The 19793-nt window shown below is 40.0% G+C and overlaps 1 protein-coding gene across 1 annotated transcript in view; it reads right to left on the reverse strand.

Moving 5' to 3' along the window:
- Positions 1-9203: 9203 nt before the first annotated feature.
- Positions 9204-19793, reverse strand: part of LOC109867510 (calcium-dependent secretion activator 2) — a 185979-nt gene continuing 175389 nt past the window's right edge. Inside the window, exons 24-25 of the mRNA XM_031801768.1 lie at positions 12896-13000; positions 9204-12670 (exon numbers count right to left, since the gene is read on the reverse strand). Of these exons, the coding sequence (XP_031657628.1) occupies positions 12500-12670; positions 12896-13000 (276 nt within the window). The 3' untranslated portion in view covers positions 9204-12499. The remainder of the gene's footprint in view (positions 12671-12895; positions 13001-19793) is intronic.

Genomic DNA, 19793 nt, shown 5'->3' on the forward strand with positions numbered 1-19793 from the left:
ACCGAATTAACAATTATAATTGTCTCTATAGTAATCCAACAACAAGAAGACCCCACTATGCAGAACACATTACAATCTAATCTGAATTCTAGTGGATACATTTTGATAAAAAGCTTATCTTAAGGTGTGGGCCTTTACATTTTGGCTACTGTATAACATCCAATATAGGCTACAGTATTTTCATAAAACACTAAGTTAATTCAAGTAGAGCTATTCATATTTTTTTATCAGTCTGCCAGTAGGCCTATACACGAGGGAGCTCAAGTAAACCCAAATCCGGTGGGACTGCGGAGGTGTGCACGATGAGCTCCATATATGCCTCAAGGACTATAGGTTTGCGCTGTCAGGAGAGGTGTATGTATCCGAGCAACAACTTCTCTAGCGAATGTACAGTAATGAAAGCTTGTCCATTGTTCCGGTTGAAGTCATATTGGTAATAACGTGGAACGTTTCATCTGGGTATATCTAGAAGAATGCTCAATGACAATCCTGTCAATGAACAAGGTAAATATGCGCATTGATTGAAACAGTCTGCGTTCCGTTACAGCACTTTTTTTATTTAGACTGTTTACACTGTTTGATTTCTTCCAATTGAAATTAAATAATATAGGATACCGAGAAATGAATAATGAAGGAATGTCACGTAATAGAATAAAGAGATAGGTTGGCGTTATTTTTTTCTTCTAATTGAAGTAGCACTAATAGCAACACTACATTATTATTATTATTATTATAACATAACTATTGGAGTAATTATTACTCAATATATTATATGATACGGATTGTCGAAATTAATCGGTGACGATATTTTAAGTTTATTGCGTGAAATAAATCAAATTGGTGGTCAAAATGCTATCTGTTTGGTGTCAAATAGCCTATAATCTAAAGCCTTTTAAAGAGAATCAGCGGGGTGCTTTCTTGTGCTGCTCGAATTTCTTTCAGTTAAACATTTTGGAGACCTGACTGAAACCCATATGGCTTGGCTTGCTATTCATTGATGCGGTGCTAAGGATTCAGACCTAAACATCTTTCACGTAATTAAAATAATTTATAATCACTTGATTGACATTAAAATCTCATATAATTACAAAGTATTGGTATAAACTGGCGTTAATCCCTTGTGTTTTCTTTTCCCCCCAGACTTTTTATTTTCCTTCAATTCTGAGACTATGGCATGAAGAGAATGCGATACAGCTCACTTCTATTGCAAGGACCATTTAGGTAACCAACACAGTGATTGTAGTAAATTACGCAGTTTAAGGGATTAACAGTGATGCATAATAATAATAATTCATATTTATAATATTTATTATTATTTATTTAGTTAGGCCTATTTTTAATCTCAATCAATGCATATGTATTATTATAAATATTATTATTAGGTATTATTTACCTTTCCTATTAGGCTAAAAGTTATTGAAGAAATGCTAAAAAAGAAATACTGATATTTCACCAATAGAATTTAAGGTTAGGTCTATGTACTAAAAGCCTAAAATAAATAGGCCTAACTGCATGCATTCATTTCTTTAATATGCGAAAGAATCGTTTATGTTGTGAAAATTCTGCGGACGGGAAATACACCTAATTCAAAAAGAAAAAAAGACTAGGCTAAACTCCTTCAGTAGCCTCCTATGAGGTTTATTTTGAAAATTTACCCATAACATATTGCTTATTTTATAGGCCTATTCATACAGTGTAGCCTAAATCGTTTTTATTAATCTTTCTGGCGAACAAAACGAAACAAAACATTGGATGTAGGCTAGATTTAAGCCTTCACACTGTGTAAATTATAACACTGCTTCAATCATCAAGTCAGTAACCGACCATTAACTACTTAGTAATTACATGCTGTCAGTAATTAATAAGGGGATATCCTGATTGGTTAACTCCACAGCAGAACGACGTTATGCTTGTGGCGACACAGACGGACAGCTGGACCACAGTTAGTTATAACAAATCTTTGGCTGGACCGTGGGCGAGGTTGCCTGATGCTGTTTCTCCTCTTCACTTGCATTTCGTTTGAAAATACAAACTCAACAACACCTTATTTTGTGTCAGTAACTAGCACCCCTCCCTGTCATTCTCACAGAAACCATTTTCAACTCTTTCCCTGGTTGCCACTACTCTTGCACAAATCAAAATTGGCTATTTTTTAAGTCACTCTAACAAAACGATTCTGAGGTAAGTTGATCTAATATTTTGTCTATTAGAAAAATATATATGTACAGTATATCATCTACTTAAATTAGACCTCTAAACTTTGTATAGATATGTCTCCCATTAGGGGAGACTAAAGATACATAATCTACTTGTTTAGAGATACTGCTTTATTAAAAACGGAATGTTTTTGTAACATTTAAGGTGAGTGTGCTGGGTGGTAAATTGCCCCCGCAGTCCAATGCAAGTGAATGGTACCCAAATTATAATTTTCCAAATCATGTCCAAATCACGTCCAAATAATCAACAAAGTAACTTAAATGAGTTTCACAGGCATTTTTATAGATAGGCTACTTAAGAATGATAAGGCATCATAATGAGAAGAGGATATTGAGGATAGTGAGGTTATTAATGAGAAGAGGATAGTGAGGATATTAATGAGAAGAGGATAGTGAGGTTATTAATGAGAAGAGGATAGTGAGAATAGTGAGGATATTAATGAGAAGAGGATAGTGAGGTTATTCATGAGAAGACGATAGTGAGGATAGTGAGGATATTAATGAGAAGAGGATACTGAGGATAGTGAGGTTATTAATGAGAAGAGGATAGTGAGATTATTAATGAGAAGAGGATAGTGAGGATATTAATGAGAAGAGGATAGTGAGGCTATCAATGAGAAGAGGATAGTGAGGATATTAATGAGAAGAGGATAGTGAGGATATTAATGAGAAGAGGATAGTGAGGATATCAATGAGAAGAGGATAGTGAGGATATTAATGAGAAGAGGATAGTGAGGATATTAATGAGAAGAGGATAGTGAGGATATTAATGAGAAGAGGATAGTGATGATAGTGAGGATATTATTGAGAAGAGGATAGTGAGGATATTAAAAGTGAGATGTGCAATGCCATTTATTTTTCTATATTTAATTTATTGAATTAAAATAAGATACCTAGACTTGAGCTTTTATGAGTTAATTACAAAAATATATTAGGGGGGGGGGGGGTAGTTACCCCCACATTACTCTAATGGTTATATAGACATGTAGGCCTAAAACAATAGAAATGGGTGAAAACAATTTAAGTTTAATTCCAAAATGCTATATATACATTTTCAGAAATGTTGGTAAATTAGCTGTTGTTGTTTAAAAAGGTAGACAGCGATATAACATAGATGCAGAAAATAAACAGCATATTGGATCAGATTCCGCAACAACAAAGAGCATTGAAGCGCAAGGCTCAACTTCTCCGCTGCTTTGGTGCCCTGGCTACAACGCTGTGAACAGCATGATGCGAACCCATGCACCTGCGCAGATCCTATCTGTGACTGTGTGAGAGCGAAGTCTTGCATCTCACTCATCTCAATATCTGTGGTGTTGCTCGTGGCAACGTCTTTTCGCGAAGACGACTTTTAAAGAACTTATGAAAGAGATTGGTATTTTTTTCCCCATCTAATCACAGCATGTGATACTTTACACCACTGCTTAATGGTTTCATTTCAGAGAGACAAATTATAATATTTTGTTGCAAAAGTGCCTTCAGAAAGTATTCACACCCCTTGCCATTTTCCACATGATGTTGTGTTACAGCCTGAATTTAAAATGGTTTAAATGTAGATGTGTTCACTGATCTACACACAATACCCCATAATGTCACAGTGGAATTCTGTTTTTATAAATGTTTACACATTAAAAATGAAAAGTATTCAACCTTTTGTTATTGCAAGCCTAAATAAATTCAAGAGTCAAAATGTGCATGACAAGTCACATAGGTTGTATGGACTCTCTGCGTGCAATACTAGTGTTTAACATGCTTTTTAAATGAATACCCCATGTCTGAACCCCAGTCGAGCAGTGAATTTCAAGCACAGGTTCAACCACAAAGACCAGGAAGGTTTTCCAACAGTTCGTAAAGAATGACACCTATTGCTAAAAAAGAAAGAAAAAATAATAGCTGACATTGAATATCCATTTGAGCATAGTGCAGTTACTAATTTCACTTTGGATGAGGTATCAATATACCCAGTCACTACAAAGATACAGACGCCCTTCCTAACTCAGTTACCGGAGAGGAAGGAAACTGCTGTACACAGTTACAGAGTTTAATGGCTGTGATAAGAGATAACTGAGGATGAATCAACAACATTTCAGTTACTCCCCAATACTTACATAAATTACTTTATATCATTGATCTTGGCTTCATAACAGTTTCTTCTGCTTTTTGTTGCGTTTAGTCACATCATTTCTCGATTTGCAATAAGTAAGTCAGATGTGCAGCCAGACTTATTAACCACTCCTTTTACCTCATCTTTCAACCATACCCTTTTTCAATTCTTCATCAACCATGGGGCCTTAACAGTTAGTTTCTTAACAGGTGCATGTTTATCAATAATTGGAAGTGCAGCATCTAGATGCTTCTTATTAATCACATCAGACCAACAATAATGTTGATCTCTTATGCACTATTTTAGGCCCAGCTTTTGGAACAGCCCTTCAAATTAGTGGATTTGGCTATTTCACCCACACCTGTTGCCGACAGGTGTATACAATCGAGCACATAGCCATGCAATCTACAAGGGCACAGGGCAAGACCCAGATGCAGACACGGGAGGCAGATGGATATTAATAAATATCAGAGGCTCGAACAAAGGGGAAGGCAAGAGAATGGTCTTGGACAGGCAAAAGATCATAAGGTCAGAGTCCAGGAGGTACAGAGGCAGACAGGCTTGAGGTCAGGGCAGGCAGTATGGTCAGACAGGCGGGTTCAGAGTCGAGGCAGATAAGGGTTAAAACCGGGAGGACTAGCAAAAAAACAGAGAAAAGGTCAAAGCAGGCGCACAGAGTAACACGCGGGTTGACCTGACAAAACAAGATGAAGTGGCACAGACAGACAGAAAAACAGGTATAAATGTGGAAGTGGGGATAATGTGGAAGATGTGCGACACCTGGATGGCGTGGAGACAAGCACAAGGACAGATGAAACAGATCAGGATGTGACACAATCTCATAGGCAAACTGTAGAATGGCCTTACTGAAGAGCTCAGTGACTTTCAACGTGGAACCGTCATAGGATGCCACCTTTCCAACAAAGTTCGCCAAATTTATGCCCTGCTAGAGCTTCCCCAGTCAACTGTAAGTGCTCTTAATGTAAAGTGGAAATGTCTAGGAGGAGCAACGGCTCAGCCGCGAAGTGGTAGGCCACATACAGCTGGAACGAGCTGCAACAAACATTCAAACTGGACAGTTTTATCTCAATCTCTTCATTCAAAGACTCAGTCATGGACACTCTTACTGACAGTTGTGGCTGCTTTGCATGATGTATTATTGTCTCTACCTTCTTGACCTTTGTGCTGTTGACTGTGCCCAATAATGTTTGTACCATGTTTTTGTGCTGCTACCATGTTGTGCTGCTACCATGTTGTGTTGCTACCATGTTGTGTTGCTACCATGTTGTGTTGCTACCATGTTGTGCTGCTACCATGTTGTGCTGCTACCATGTTGTGTTGCTACCATGTTGTGCTGCTACCATGTTGTGTTGCTACCATGTTGTGCTGCTACCATGTTGTGTTGCTACCATGTTGTGTTGCTACCATGTTGTGTTGCTACCATGTTGTGTTGCTACCATGTTGTGTTGCTACCATGTTGTATTGCTACCATGTTGTGTTGCTACCATGTTGTGTTGCTACCATGTTGTGTTGCTACCATGTTGTGTTGCTACCATGTTGTATTGCTACCATGTTGTGTTGCTACCATGTTGTGTTGCTACCATGTTGTGTTGCTACCATGTTGTATTGCTACCATGTTGTGTTGCTACCATGTTGTGTTGCTACCATGTTGTGTTGCTACCATGTTGTGTTGCTACCATGTTGTGTTGCTACCATGTTGTGTTGCTACCATGCCGTGCTTTTTTTGTTTGATGTTTTTGTCTTAGGTTTCTCTTTATGTAGTGTTGTGTCTCTCTTGTTGTGATGTGTGTTTTGTCCTACAGTTATTTATTTTTTAAAATCCCAGACCCCTGTTGCTGCCTTGTTTTATGTTTTTGTCTTAGGTTTCTCTTTATGTAGTGTTGTGTCTCTCTTGTTGTGATGTGTGTTTTGTCCTACAGTTATTTATTTTTTTAAATCCCAGACCCCTGTCCCCTCAGGAGGCCTTTTGCCTTACGGTAGGCCATCATTGTAAATAATAATTTGTTCTTAACTGACTTGCCTAGTTAAATAAAGGTTAATAAGGCAGCCGCACACAAGCTTAAGCTCACCATGCGCAATGCCAAGCGTCGTCTGGAGTGATGTAAAGCTCCTTCCATTGAAACACTTTCTCTGGACTAGTGAATCACGCTTCACCATCTGGCATTCCGTTCGGACGGATCTGGGTTTGGCAGATGCCAAGAGAACACTACCTGCTCGAATGCATAGTGCCAACTGTAAAGTTTGGTGGAGGAGGAAAAACAGTCTCGGGCTGCTTTTTCATGGTTTGTGCTAGGCCACATAGTTCCAGTGAAGGGAAATCTTAATGCGAGCCAGGCCATATCGCCTAACATCAGTGCCCAACCTTACTAATGCTCTTGTGGCTGAATGGAAGCAAGTCCCTGCAGCAACGTTCTAACATCTAGTGGAAAGCCTTCCCAGAAGAGTGGAGGCTGTTATAGCAGCAAAGGGGGGGGGGGGGGGAAATCAACTTCAAATTAATGCCCACGACTTTGGAATTAGATGTTTGACAAGCAGGTGTCCACATACCTTTGGCCATGTTTGTGATCACTGCATCCAAAGTTTAATGGCTGTGATAGGAGAAAATAGGGGATGGCTCAACAACGTTGTCGTTATTCCACAATACTAACCTAATTTGACAGAGTGAAAAAAGGAATCCTGTACAGAATAAAAACATTCTGTTTGCCATAAGGCACTAAAGAGTTACTTCAAAAAATGTGGCAAACAAATGATTTTTTTTCCCTGAATACAAAGTGTTATGTTTGGGGCAAATCCAACACAACACATCAATGAGTACCATTCTTCATATTTTCAAGCATGATGGTGGCTGTATCATGTTATGGGTATGCTTGTCATCGGCAAGGAGTAGGGAGTTTTTTAGGATACAAATGAACAGAATAGAGCTAAGCAAAAATCCTAGAGGAAAACTTGGTGTAGTCTGCCTTCCACAGTCAGTGGGAGACAAATTCACCTTTCAGAGGGACAATTACCTAAAACAGAAGGCCAAATATACACGGGGGTTGCTTACAATTTCTTAATTTTTTAAAATTTAACAAGACAAATCAGTTAAGAACAAATTCTTATTTACAACAACGGCCTACCAAAAGGCAAAAGACCTCTTGCGGGGACGGGGGCTGGGACTAAAAATAAAAATAAATATAGGACAAAACACACATCACGACAAAAGAGACAACACAACACTACATAAAGAGAGACCTAAGACAACAACATAGCAAGGCAGCAACACATACCACATCATGGTAGCAACACAACATGACAACAACATGATAGCAACACAACATGGCAGCAGCACAACATGGTAGCAGCACAAAACATGGTACAAACATGGTTGGGCACAGACAACAGCACAAAGGTCAAGAAGGTAGAGACAACAATACATCATGCAAAGCAGCCACAACTGTAAGTAAGAGTGTCCATGACTGAGTCTTTGAATTAAGAGAATGAGATAAAACTGTTTGTTGCAGCTCGTTTCAGTCACTAGCAGCAGCGAACTGAAAAGACGAGACCCAGGGATGTGTATGCTTTGGGGACAGAATGTGACTGTTGTATGTGGAGGATGAGGACTGCAGTAGATATCTCAGATAGGGGGGAGTGAAGCCTAAGAGGTTTATAAATAAGCATCAACCAGTGAGTCTTGTGTCAAGTATACAGAGATGACCAGTTTACAGAAGAGTATAGAGGGCAGTGATGTGTCCTATAAGGAGCATTGGTGGCAAATTTGATGGCTGAATGGTAAAGAACATCTAGCCGCTCGAGAGCAGCATTACCTGCCAATCTATAAATTACGTCTCTGTTATCTATCATGGGTAGGATGGTCATCTGAATCAGGGTTAGTTTGGCAGCTGGTGTGAAAGAGGAGCAATTATGAGAGGAGCAAGAATGACAGTGTACTGTCTAGCCATACTCCCAAGTACTTGTATGAGGTGACTACCTCAAGCTCTAAACCCTCAGAAATAGTAAAAACACACCTGTGGGGAGAGGGGCATTCTTCTTACCAAACCACATGACCTTTGTTTTGGAGGTGTTCAGAACAAGGGCAGAGAAAGCTTGTAGACACTAAAGAAAGCTGTGTTGTAGAGGGTATAAATGGATGAGAGAGCCTCCTACTGCCTGAGCTATGTTGTTGATGTAAATTGAGAAGAGCGTGGGGCCTAGGATCGAGCCTTGGGGTACACCCTTGGTGACAGGCAGTGGCTGAGATAGCAGATGTTCTGACTTCATACACTGCACTCTGAGAGCGGTAGTTAGCAAACCAGGCCAAAAACCCTCAGAGACACCAATACTCCTTAGCCGGCCCACAAGAATGGAATGGTCTACCGTATCAAAAGCTTTCGCCAAGTCAATAAAGATAGCAGCATAATACTGCTTAGAATCAAGGGACACATCCATAACCTGAGCGGAAACGAGATTGCATACCAGAGAATACTATAGACATCAAGAAAGAAAGACGACATTGAATGTTCCTGAGTGGTCAAGTTACAGTTTTGAGTTAAATTGTCTTTAAAATCTATGGCAAGACTTGAAAATGGCTGTCTAGTAATGATCAATAACCAACTTGGCAGAGCTTGAATCATTTTTTAAAGAATAATGGGCAAATATTGGATAATCCAGGTGTGCAAAACTCTTATAGACTTACCCAGAAAGACTCACAGCTGTAACTACTGTGAAAGGTGATTCTAACATGTATTGACTCAGGGGGTTGAATACTTATCTAATCAATATACATTTTATTAATATTTATTTTTCCATTAATAAAAAAAAAAAAGTTCGAATTTTTCTTCCACTTTCACATTAGATGTTATGTAGATTGATGACAACAAACAGACAATTCAATCCATTTTAATCACACTTTGTAACACAACAAAATGTGGAAAAAGTCAAGGGGTGGGAATACTTTCTGAAGGCACTGCGTATATCCGCCTCACTCTCAGAGAAATAAGTAGTCCTGTTAGGTTTTATATAAGAGCTGTACAAGAACTGTACAAATGATACATTTGTGACAACAATATATTTTTTTAAGTTTCAAAAAATGAATCCATACAGTAATATGAGATCTGTATGTCAAATATTTACATTTGATATTTTATTCATTTAGCAGTCTCTTACCCAGAGCGACTTACAGTTAGTGCATTCATCTTAAGATAGCGTGAGACAACCACATATCACAGGCAATATACTATACGAACATTCCATTCCAGCTAAACAATGGATACATAGCATTTAGCAAAAAGCATTTAAATAATAATAAACATAAAATCAATGAATTATAAATCTGAGAACAGTAATATTTTACACACACACACACACACACACACGAAGGTAACCATAAGCAACCGTGTCTGGTGAATAAAATTGGTGGATATAGCGCTTTGGAACCAAACTCTTCAATTTGACCACAGAACTGTATTCGTCCCATTAGGAGGACAATTAAACCAACTCAGAATATTGATTCTTTCATTTGACACAGGTCAGTGAATGGGGGGGGGGGGGGGGGGGGGGTCTGCTCATGATAACATTGAACAAGATGATTAGTTGAAACGAGGTTGTCATGTCTCAAGAAAATGACCATTTCTGCAATTCAGTACTTTTTGAGATCAATAAAAAGGAAATGGCCGTTAGGCTAGGTGTATTTCAACATGTCACTGTCACGATGTCACGATGGAAACTTTTCAGCTTCTAACAAAACTATAGCTGTTGGAATAGGTTGGCAAATAGGTTGCCACAATTTGTAAGATAGTCCTGATTTGTATGTTAGTTATGGTAATGATATATGATTCTTATAAAAATGCCTATTAGCTTGATATTTTGTAATAATCAATTGTTTATGTTTTTCTTGTGATTTTAGTCATTTGGTTTTAAATAGCAGTTTTTATAAAACAATATGCATCGCTCCTTAAAGAAAAAAATGTAATAACGTATAGCCCCCCATCCATCACCTTACCAATCAAAGGGTTCATCGTTGCAGATTGTGCTGTTAATATACTTTATGGAGTAATTTAGTCAATAAGGACACCATGGTTGCATTAAACACACTAATTCTAACACTTAGAACACACCTTAACAAAAACAGGTGCACAGAAGACAATAGAAATGTATTTCATATAATTCATTGCAGTATTACAGTTAAGACGGCAATTCAGATTCCAAACATGATGCACACAATCCAACAGGCCTATTTAACACAGCTTTGAATTCATAGTCATCCGGTAACTCTTGTAGAGGAAAACACATTCAAGCATAGCCTACATACATGCCATGACAATGTGACACTTTAACCTACAGGTATACATTCCCATTCATACAGTGCACAGCATAAACATATGGATACTGCCTGTATCGACTGTCTTTCAGGGTACTTATGTAAGAACAACCCCAATGTCCTCATAATGCACACAAAAACCCAGTTTGAATTGGCATGGCTATATCTAGGTAACCGTAAAGCCCTGTTCACACTGGCAGTTTGAAGCGACTCAAATTCTAGTGGTTTGCATATCCAATTTGAATCCGATTTCTTTTCTACAGTCTCAACAGTCAAAAACCACATCGAATCAGATATTTCAAGCCACAGTTCAAACCACATTTGTAGGTGTTTTTTGAAATCAGATACAAATCGGATTCCTGGCAATGTGACTGATTTATTTGCCCACAAGTGGTTTTCAGACTGTTTTATTTGGCATAACTCGTTGCTTGTAAGCTACTCTGTTGACAGTTTGACAAGAACATGTGGTGGCTAACTAGCATGTTAGTCATGTACAAACAAATTAGTGAGTATGCTAGTAAGCTAAACAGCTAGCTAGCTTGTTGAATGTTGTGGCTAGCCAAAAGGGCTAATTTTGAAAGTTGGGTCATCTTATCCTTTGAGGCTTAAAAGTGTATGTACACTGTGATTTTGAACATTCAATGCAATTGGGAAATGTTCATGACAGGCACTAGGCAGGTTTCCATTGACCCAGGTTTATTGGAAAGCAATGTCAACAAAAAATCATTGCGACATGTGTAATGGCAGATATAGGAGACATTTTCTAAAGATGGACAACATTTTTATTTGTTCGACTGGTGGATCTTTTTTTTGGTCGAACTTTCTTTATTGTGACAAATTAAAATGGAAAACGGGGTTTAACTAATAAATTCTGATTGCAGAATATTTTTTAAGGTACGCGAGGCACATGATGTCATCACATAACTATAAAGCTCCACAACATTTAATTCTAAATGCCTACTCAATTATTGCATTCTTGCTGGCTTTCGAAGGCTTCCCGAGACACGAAACGGGTAGGTGGGATGGCACACAGGTTGTCACCAATGTATTAGTGTGCAATTTGCCTAAATGGGTAATGGAAACACTTCAGCCACTACATTTTAATTTGACACTGTAGGTTTTTGCGTTTTTGTTGGGGTGTGACATTATGTCCAGCTGTTTTAATCGACACAAGGTTGTTCAATGGAAACACACCCTAGCCGGCCATTGTTGCATCTATTTTCTATGCAAACTTTCTAAATGTTGACACAAAATCACTGGACAAGTTAATGGAAGCATAGCTACTGTTTTTGTCACCTTAGCTTGCTACAGTACATATCTTCTGAGTGAGAGGAAGCATGAGCACCACCACCAATCAGCCAACACCACTGCACACACAACAGTCGTTACTATGACAACTAGCGTAGCCATGTCAGCAAAGACTGCTTTGTCAGCAAAATCCGATTTGGTCACTTGTAACCTGCTGTTTGGACAGTCAATATTCCAAAACGGATTTGAAAAACAAAACTGATTTGAGCATTAAGGGCTGCATTAAGATAACAACTTGCATTTTTTCTTGGTCTACATCACCATTAAAATAAAGTAAAAACAAACAAACAAATTAAATAAATAAACAAAGGGGTACTGCCCTGAAGGTTACCAGTTGGTGACCACTGAGCTGTACTGTACAAAATAACATTATGTCATTATGGCTGGGAAGGTACCCACTATTGTACTAGGGATTGGTGAGAGAGAGAGGGGGTACACAAGGATGGATGACTTCATCACACACTTTAGTGTATGTTCTCCAACCCCTTCATATCATTCCGTCTCACACACACAATCTCCATCCCTTCCACACAAGCACACACTTCCCAAAGTTCATCCGTCCTCCTCGTCACTGTCTCTCATGGTGATACCTTGGAGACCGTCGCCAGCCTTGACCGCCACGGTAGACTCCTCCGCGGTGAGTCGGTTGTAGACGGTCTCATAGCTTTTGTTGTTCAGGGTTCCATCCAGAACTCCTTGGAGCCGGAAGTCTCGGTATGTCTTCTGTGGGATGAAACCAAACACAACAACACACACAGGACATGGAGGCAATGGGTAACCGAGACTTTGTACAGTTGTAGGCTAATTCACAACTGGAAGAAACATTCTTAGAGCACTAGACTTAATACTTGGATTGAGGTACATATGTACATGTTTGGACGGAGGCCTACAGCTGAATGGTTACAGTGTACACTCGCACCACTTCAACACTTCAACAATGCACGTTACCTTGACAATCTTGATGAGTGTTTTCAGCTGGTACATGTGAAGCTGCAAGTTCAGTCTGTCTGTCAGCCACACACACAGAGCCTTCATGGAGCTGGTGTACCATTGCTGTGAACACGCACACGCACACACACGCAGACAGACACAAACAAGTCAGCTTATACATTTATTTTAAACGAGGTACACTGTAGATAAAGCAACATGTCAAGGTACAATGATTCTATACACTATATCTGTCACAAGGTAATAAGGCTGATATAACGTGGTTGTGAGCATGAAGTAACAGAAGATATAGCTGAGTTACACTATAACAGCAAATGTAATTTAGCTAAGCCAGATGGCTAGGCATAGGCTAGTGGTTGCCAGGACTGTGTAAATTGTTAAGAAATTGTATTTATTCGTATTTTTTGATTGAACCTTTATTTTAGCAGGGAAATCCCATTGAGACGAAGGACTATTTTTCAAGGGAGCCCTGCGTGTACACAGTCATACAAAATGTGCAACATTTACAAATACAGCGCAATAAAAACATATATTTCCAAGCAATTTAAGAAAAGCAACCACATTCCTTAACATGGAGGTCCTCCATCAACAACTTGAGCTGCCCTAGAGGTAACAAAGCATCAAGGTGCAGAGAGCTCTGCAGATCATTCCACACATGGGGTGCAAAAACACTGAATGCAGATTTACCTACTTCAATAGATATCAACGGAACCACCCCTGTGATTGGGTCTGGTGACTCGTAAGTCTGCAGTTGAACAATTAACTAAGGTACAGCGGAAGTTTGTGCAAGAGGGCTTTATGAACAAAAAGAGAGCAGCATGTCAATCTACGAGACTTAACAAAGGGCTAGCCTACATTCTGATATAGGATGCAATGAAGTGTACTGAACCTGTCGCCCATAATAAAACAAAGTACGCTCCGGTAAACTGCATCTAGTGGTTTCAGTGAAGTGGAAGCTGTATAAATGGTGTCACCATAGTCTCGCACGGGCAGGAAAGTTGACTCTGCTTTCTGCTTTTCAGGGAGAGTCATGGTCTATTTCTGAAGAAGAAGCCTATTTTTATTCTCAACCTCTTAATTAACCCATCCATATGGTTTTTAAATTATAACTTTTCGTCAATCCAGATGCCCAGATATTTACAAGCGGGACACGATCAATGTGGGCACCATCCAATGTTGATATGCATAAATCATCAGATACATTTTTAAGTGAATTGGACCACACGCACGCACGCACACACACACACACACACACACACACACACACACACACACACACACACACACACACACACACACACACACACACACACACACACACACACACACACACACACACACACACACACACACACACACACACACACACACACACACACAAAAAAAGACTACGAAATAAATAATACAAATACTGAAGCTATATGGGGAGATTATATTGTTTAATATTGTAATATAGTTGCTCAGAGAAAAATATTTTGGTTAAGTAATAAAAGTAACAAGTAATAAATAAATTGCAAAAAGATAGGTGTCAAAATGATTGGCACCCCTGTTTTCAATGGCTTGTTCACCCTTCCCTTGCGAGGACACTGAGACTTTTTATGTTTTATGAGACTGAAGAACACATTGGACGGGATCTCCCTCCATACAAAATCCTTTCAGATCCTTGATATCCTTCGGTCAGCGGTTATGGACTGACCTCGAAGAATTTATTTGTGGATTGTGATGTGTGCTTGGGGTCATTGTCTTGCTGTTAGATCCACTTTTGGCCAAGTTTCAGCCTCCTAGCAGAGGCAACCAGGTTTTTGGCTAAAATGTCCTGGTGTTTGGCAGAGTGCAGATGACCTTATCAAGGGCCCCAGGACCAGTGGAATCAAAACAGACCCATAATATCAAAGATCCACCACTGTATTTTACAGTATATGCGGCATATGCATCCTTCTTTTGAGGCCAAACCCACCACTGGACAAAGACCTTTGTCAACTCTGAACATAGCACCAGTTCCAATCCAAGTGTCAATGCCGCTTAGCAAACTCCAGGTGTTAACCTTTGTTGGTTGTTCTCATAAAAAATGTAAAACAATCTATCAACCCTTCCAAATAGCCTATTAGCCAAATGTAGATTTGGAGACTTGATGACCCTAGATGAGAGCAAGTTCTGTAATTCTCAACAATTGTCCCTTCTTTACCTCCCAAACCATCTTCCTCACTGTGCGGACAAGATACACTTGTATCCTGACAAGGATAACCGCATAACCAGACAAGTTGACCACTGTTCCAGTGGGTTTAGACGTGTTGTTGCCCTGATAGTGGTAAGTAGTATATTCGTTATTTTCAGTTTTATTTTTGTACCCATCGCTTGTTTGATGAAAGTCAACAACTATCTGCCTCTCTTAATTTGTGAGTTCTTTGCTTTTCCCAATGGTGATGGATGACAAAAGGATGCGATTTACCAAATGTTTATACCCCAGTGGAACAGGAAGCAGGCCCAAATACAGTTCCTTAAGATGAGATTCATTTTCAAACGTAGAATGTTAATGCAGATTGAATTTTGTTTGATTTAATTTACAAAAATCTTTAAAAAGGTGCCAATAATTTAGAAATCTATATGTTTTTTTCATATATTTTTAAAAACTTGTTAAACAAAGTCTCTTTATCTGAGCAATTGTATTAGTATAAAATAATATAACTTATTATTATCTGTGCTATTTCTTTTAGAGTCTTTTTTGGTCACCTTTAAGGTGACTGTACATCTCATTCAACTTGTTTATTACCACATTCAAAGAGTTTATTGCTATATTTCCTTCAATCCCTTTTTTGTATAGAAGACTAACATTTTCCATTGACAAGTTCCACAACACCCTCTCCAATCACACCAGACAACACATCACACAAGGTCAAAGAATAGGGTTTAAAAGGACAACAGTGTTCCATTAAAACCATTATACTTTCAAATATGCCAATTACTGAAGAATACCTGAATGTGTGGGTCTGAAGAGGCTCACCTCCTTGCATTAAAAATAGAATGCATAATGTGTTTGTAAATGCCTTTGTAGTTCTATTACCAGGCTGGCTACCTTTCACACCTCTCTCCTGGCTACCTTTCACACCTCTCTCTTGGCTACATACAGTATTATGCCAGAACATTTCTTCTTCATGCAAATCATCTCACAAGGTTCTTTCAATTAAGTCACTGGTATAGTATAGTAGTGTAGGTGTATAGATAGCACATTATGTTTACACATAAAGTTAGCCGTTCTATTTGAAATTATGAGGCTTGGGACAAAAAAACAACTGAATTAAGTAAAAGGCAAAGTACACTGTGTGAACCCTATTTGGAGCCAGTGTGCCTCACTCTATACAGAGTTTGTTTGACGATGCAATATCCTACATTGAGCTCCCTGCTCATTGAAAGGGAAATTTAAAAAACGAGTGGGGATGTTGGTGACTGAAAGCATCTGGGTTTCTATCAATGTCTTCTCAAGTGAGGACTTCTGACAAAGAGCATGACACTCTCTCTATAGTTCAGCCTGTCCTCTCTGATATTTTAAAGCTCCCTTTCCAGAAGAATGCATCTCATTTCACTTTGAGTATCGTTGGCTCCACAACAGCCAATAAAAACATTAATACCTACAACGAGAGCCAGCCTACTCGGTAACAGGCTAGCCGCCCCCTGGCACTCAATGGAGCGAGCGTGAAATTGAAAATGGAGATGCACTTTAATTGAGCCGATTAGTGGAAGAGGGGGAAAACAGATGGAGGGAACAAGAGAGCGTTAACTAGACGAGTGAACGGCAGGTCGTTTGTTGTCATTAGTTCTCCTGGAACATTATTTATGTAGTTTGGTAGCTGAGTGTGTCTTTGTGGTGTTTCTGACGGCGAGATGTTAATGACACACTTAAGTGTCCCTCGGTTGACGTGGTTAAGGGCAGAGTGAAGAGAGCAGGGCCACACCTGGGGGCTGGCTGGAGGGGAGGGCTAGTTTGTGTGGCCCCTGTCAGAAGGCTTTATCAGATTAATCTGGGAGATTTGTCCCCTAATATGGAAGACGAGAAGAAGGACTGGTCGCCCACAAGGGCATGCATTACCCTCGTCATCAACAAAGGAAGCTAGACACTATCTTGGCTGCTCCTCATGTGTAGAAACACATACAGTCAGGTCCCAATTTATTGGCACTCTTGATAAAGAGAGAAGGGAAAAAAAGATTGTATAAAATAAATAATGCAAATACTAAAAAGATTGTGGTCAAAATGATTGGCAACCATGTTTCAAATACCTTGCAATACATCACCTTGGGAGGGTAACAATACTAAGCCTTTTCCTCAAATGTTTTATGAGATGGGAGAACACATTGGGAGGGATCTTAAATTATTCCTCCATACAGAATCTTTCCAGATCCTTGATATCCTTCATCTGCATTTATGAACTGCCCCCTTCAATTCAAACCACAGGTTTTTAATGGGGGTCAAGTCCGGAGAATGAGATGGCATTGCAAAAAAATATTTTGTGGCCAATTAACCGTTTCTTTGTGGATTTTGATGTGCGTGCTTGGGGTTATTGTCTTGCCGGTATTGTCTTGTGGCCACGTTACAGCCTCCTGGCAGAGGTAACCAGGTAACCAGGTTTTGGCTTAAATGTCCTGGTACTGGGTAAAGTTCATGATGCCGTTGACCTTAACAAGGGCCTCAGGACCAGTGAAAGCAAAATAATCCCATAACAGCAAAGCTCCACCACCATATTTTACAGTAGGTATGAGGTTCTTTTCTACTTAAGCATCCTTATTTCAATGCCAAACCACAACTAGTGTAAAAAAGGCTCAGTGCGTTATGTAAAAAAGGCTCAGTGCTGTTATACTCACAAGATGAGGTATTGAAAATAGGGTTGCTGCGGTCTAAGGCACTGCATCACAGTGTTGCGGCGTGACTACAGCTTGGGGTTCGATCCCAGGCTGTGTCACAACTGGCCGTGACCGAGAGTCCCATAGGGCGGCACACAATTGACCCAGAGTCGTCCGGGGTAGGGGAGGGTTTGGCCGGGGGGGCTCATCGTGCTCTAGCAACTCCTAGTGGCGGGCCGAGCTCCTGCAAGCTGACCACCAGGTCGTCAGTTGAACGGTGTTTCCTCCGACACTTTGGTGCGACTGACTTCCGGGTTAAGCGAGTGGGTGTTATGAAGCGCGGCTTGGCAGGTCATGTTTCAGAGGACGCATGTTTTGACCTTCGCTTCTCCCGAGCCCGTTGGCGAGTTGCAGCGATGAGACAAGATCGTAATTGGATATCACGAAATTGTGTAGAAAAAGGGGGTAAAATAATAAAAAATTATAGGGTTGCCAATCATTTTGACCCTTATCTTTTTGAGAAACAAGAAATACTTGTTAAACAAAATGTCTTTATCTGAGCAATTGTACTAGTATAAAATAATATAATTTTCACATTTTTGGAGCATACAATATAGCTCAGCATTTATTTGATAGTCTTTTTTGCTCATCTTTATCAAGGGTGTCAATAATTATGGCTCCGACTCTATATGCATGCATGCAAACACACATACACAAGTAAACCATACACACACATGCAAACACACTTAGAAACAGCTGACCAATACAAGCTGATGGCACCCAAAAGCAGCAAGAGCTATACTCATGCAATGCAATTACCCCCACACATAAACAGACAGATGTGTGCACATTAACACATCTATGGAGAGATCATCACATTTCCCAGCACACACAACCACAGGCGGTGAGCGTGTGTGTGGTGACATGGTTAGACCCTGACGTTGTCTCTCCTCCTAGTGCATGACTGTGTGTGTGTGGGGTCCATTAGAGCTGTGCCTGCCTCCTCCGTCTCCCATCCAACCCCCTCCCCATCTCCCCAGCCCCAAATGAACACTGCTTTACTCCAATCTCAGTTTCCACGTCAAGTTTACAAACCCAATCTTAGAGGGTAGCAATGAGGAGGGCTGTGCTTCCGTGTGTGTCGGATGGATGAATCGTTTTTTGTTGTTGTTGTTGCATGCATTGTCAGATAGGTACGTATGTGTATGTATGTGTGCCTTAGATGTGTGTAATTGTGTATGTACCGTTATGTGTCTGCATTTCATCTTATGTGCTGAACACTGAAGGTACTCTGTGACACACTGCAACCGCAGGATATTTAGAGGAAGTAAGGGGGCCACACACAGGGCACCTCTCAGCATATTTCAATGGTAGACAGGTCAACAAAAACCCTGGGGGGGGGGGGGGGGTTAGCTTGGGCCCTGGAAGTAGTCACAATGGGGTACTCTCACTGTGAAACAAGAGTCCTCTCGCACTCATCACATCATGCGGCCTCCCCACAACAATAAGAGGGTGCAAATGAGATAGGGAGAGGAAAAAGGAGGGCAAATGTGTGAGGGAGAAATGGGAAGGGAGGTCCATACAGGTTAAGAGGGGTCCAGAGAAGAGGGGGGAGTTTGTGAAAAGAAAAGAGGGGGGTTTAGGAGGTCTAAGTGAAAATAAAATGGTTGAGAGAGGGAGATATAAAGTAGAGTGGAAGCACTGGTCAGGAAAGGGGAAGACAGAGAGCTGAAGTAGAGAGAGAAAGGTGGGGGAAGTGTGTATAACATGAGAGGAATGTAAGGAAAGGGAAACAGTGGGACAGAAATAGCAGCTGGTGAGATGGAGAGTGTGTGTCACTGTATCTATGAGTGAAAAGGAAAGAGAGTTTGATTTTGTGCATGTGTGTGTCTTAGTGAGAGGGAGGGAGTGTGTTTGTGTGTCCACTACTGCACATTTAAGGTTTGATGGAATCCCACACACACCTGACAACGATTCACCTCAGAATAGGACAAATAAAGTGGGTGAAATGTCTCCTTTTCATGCTGTTTTTCATTCAACACCTACGTATACTGTACTGGCATCA

The sequence above is a fragment of the Oncorhynchus kisutch genome, linkage group LG22 (genome assembly GCF_002021735.2).
Source record: "Oncorhynchus kisutch isolate 150728-3 linkage group LG22, Okis_V2, whole genome shotgun sequence".
In the NCBI taxonomy this organism is placed as follows: Eukaryota; Metazoa; Chordata; class Actinopteri; order Salmoniformes; family Salmonidae; genus Oncorhynchus; species Oncorhynchus kisutch.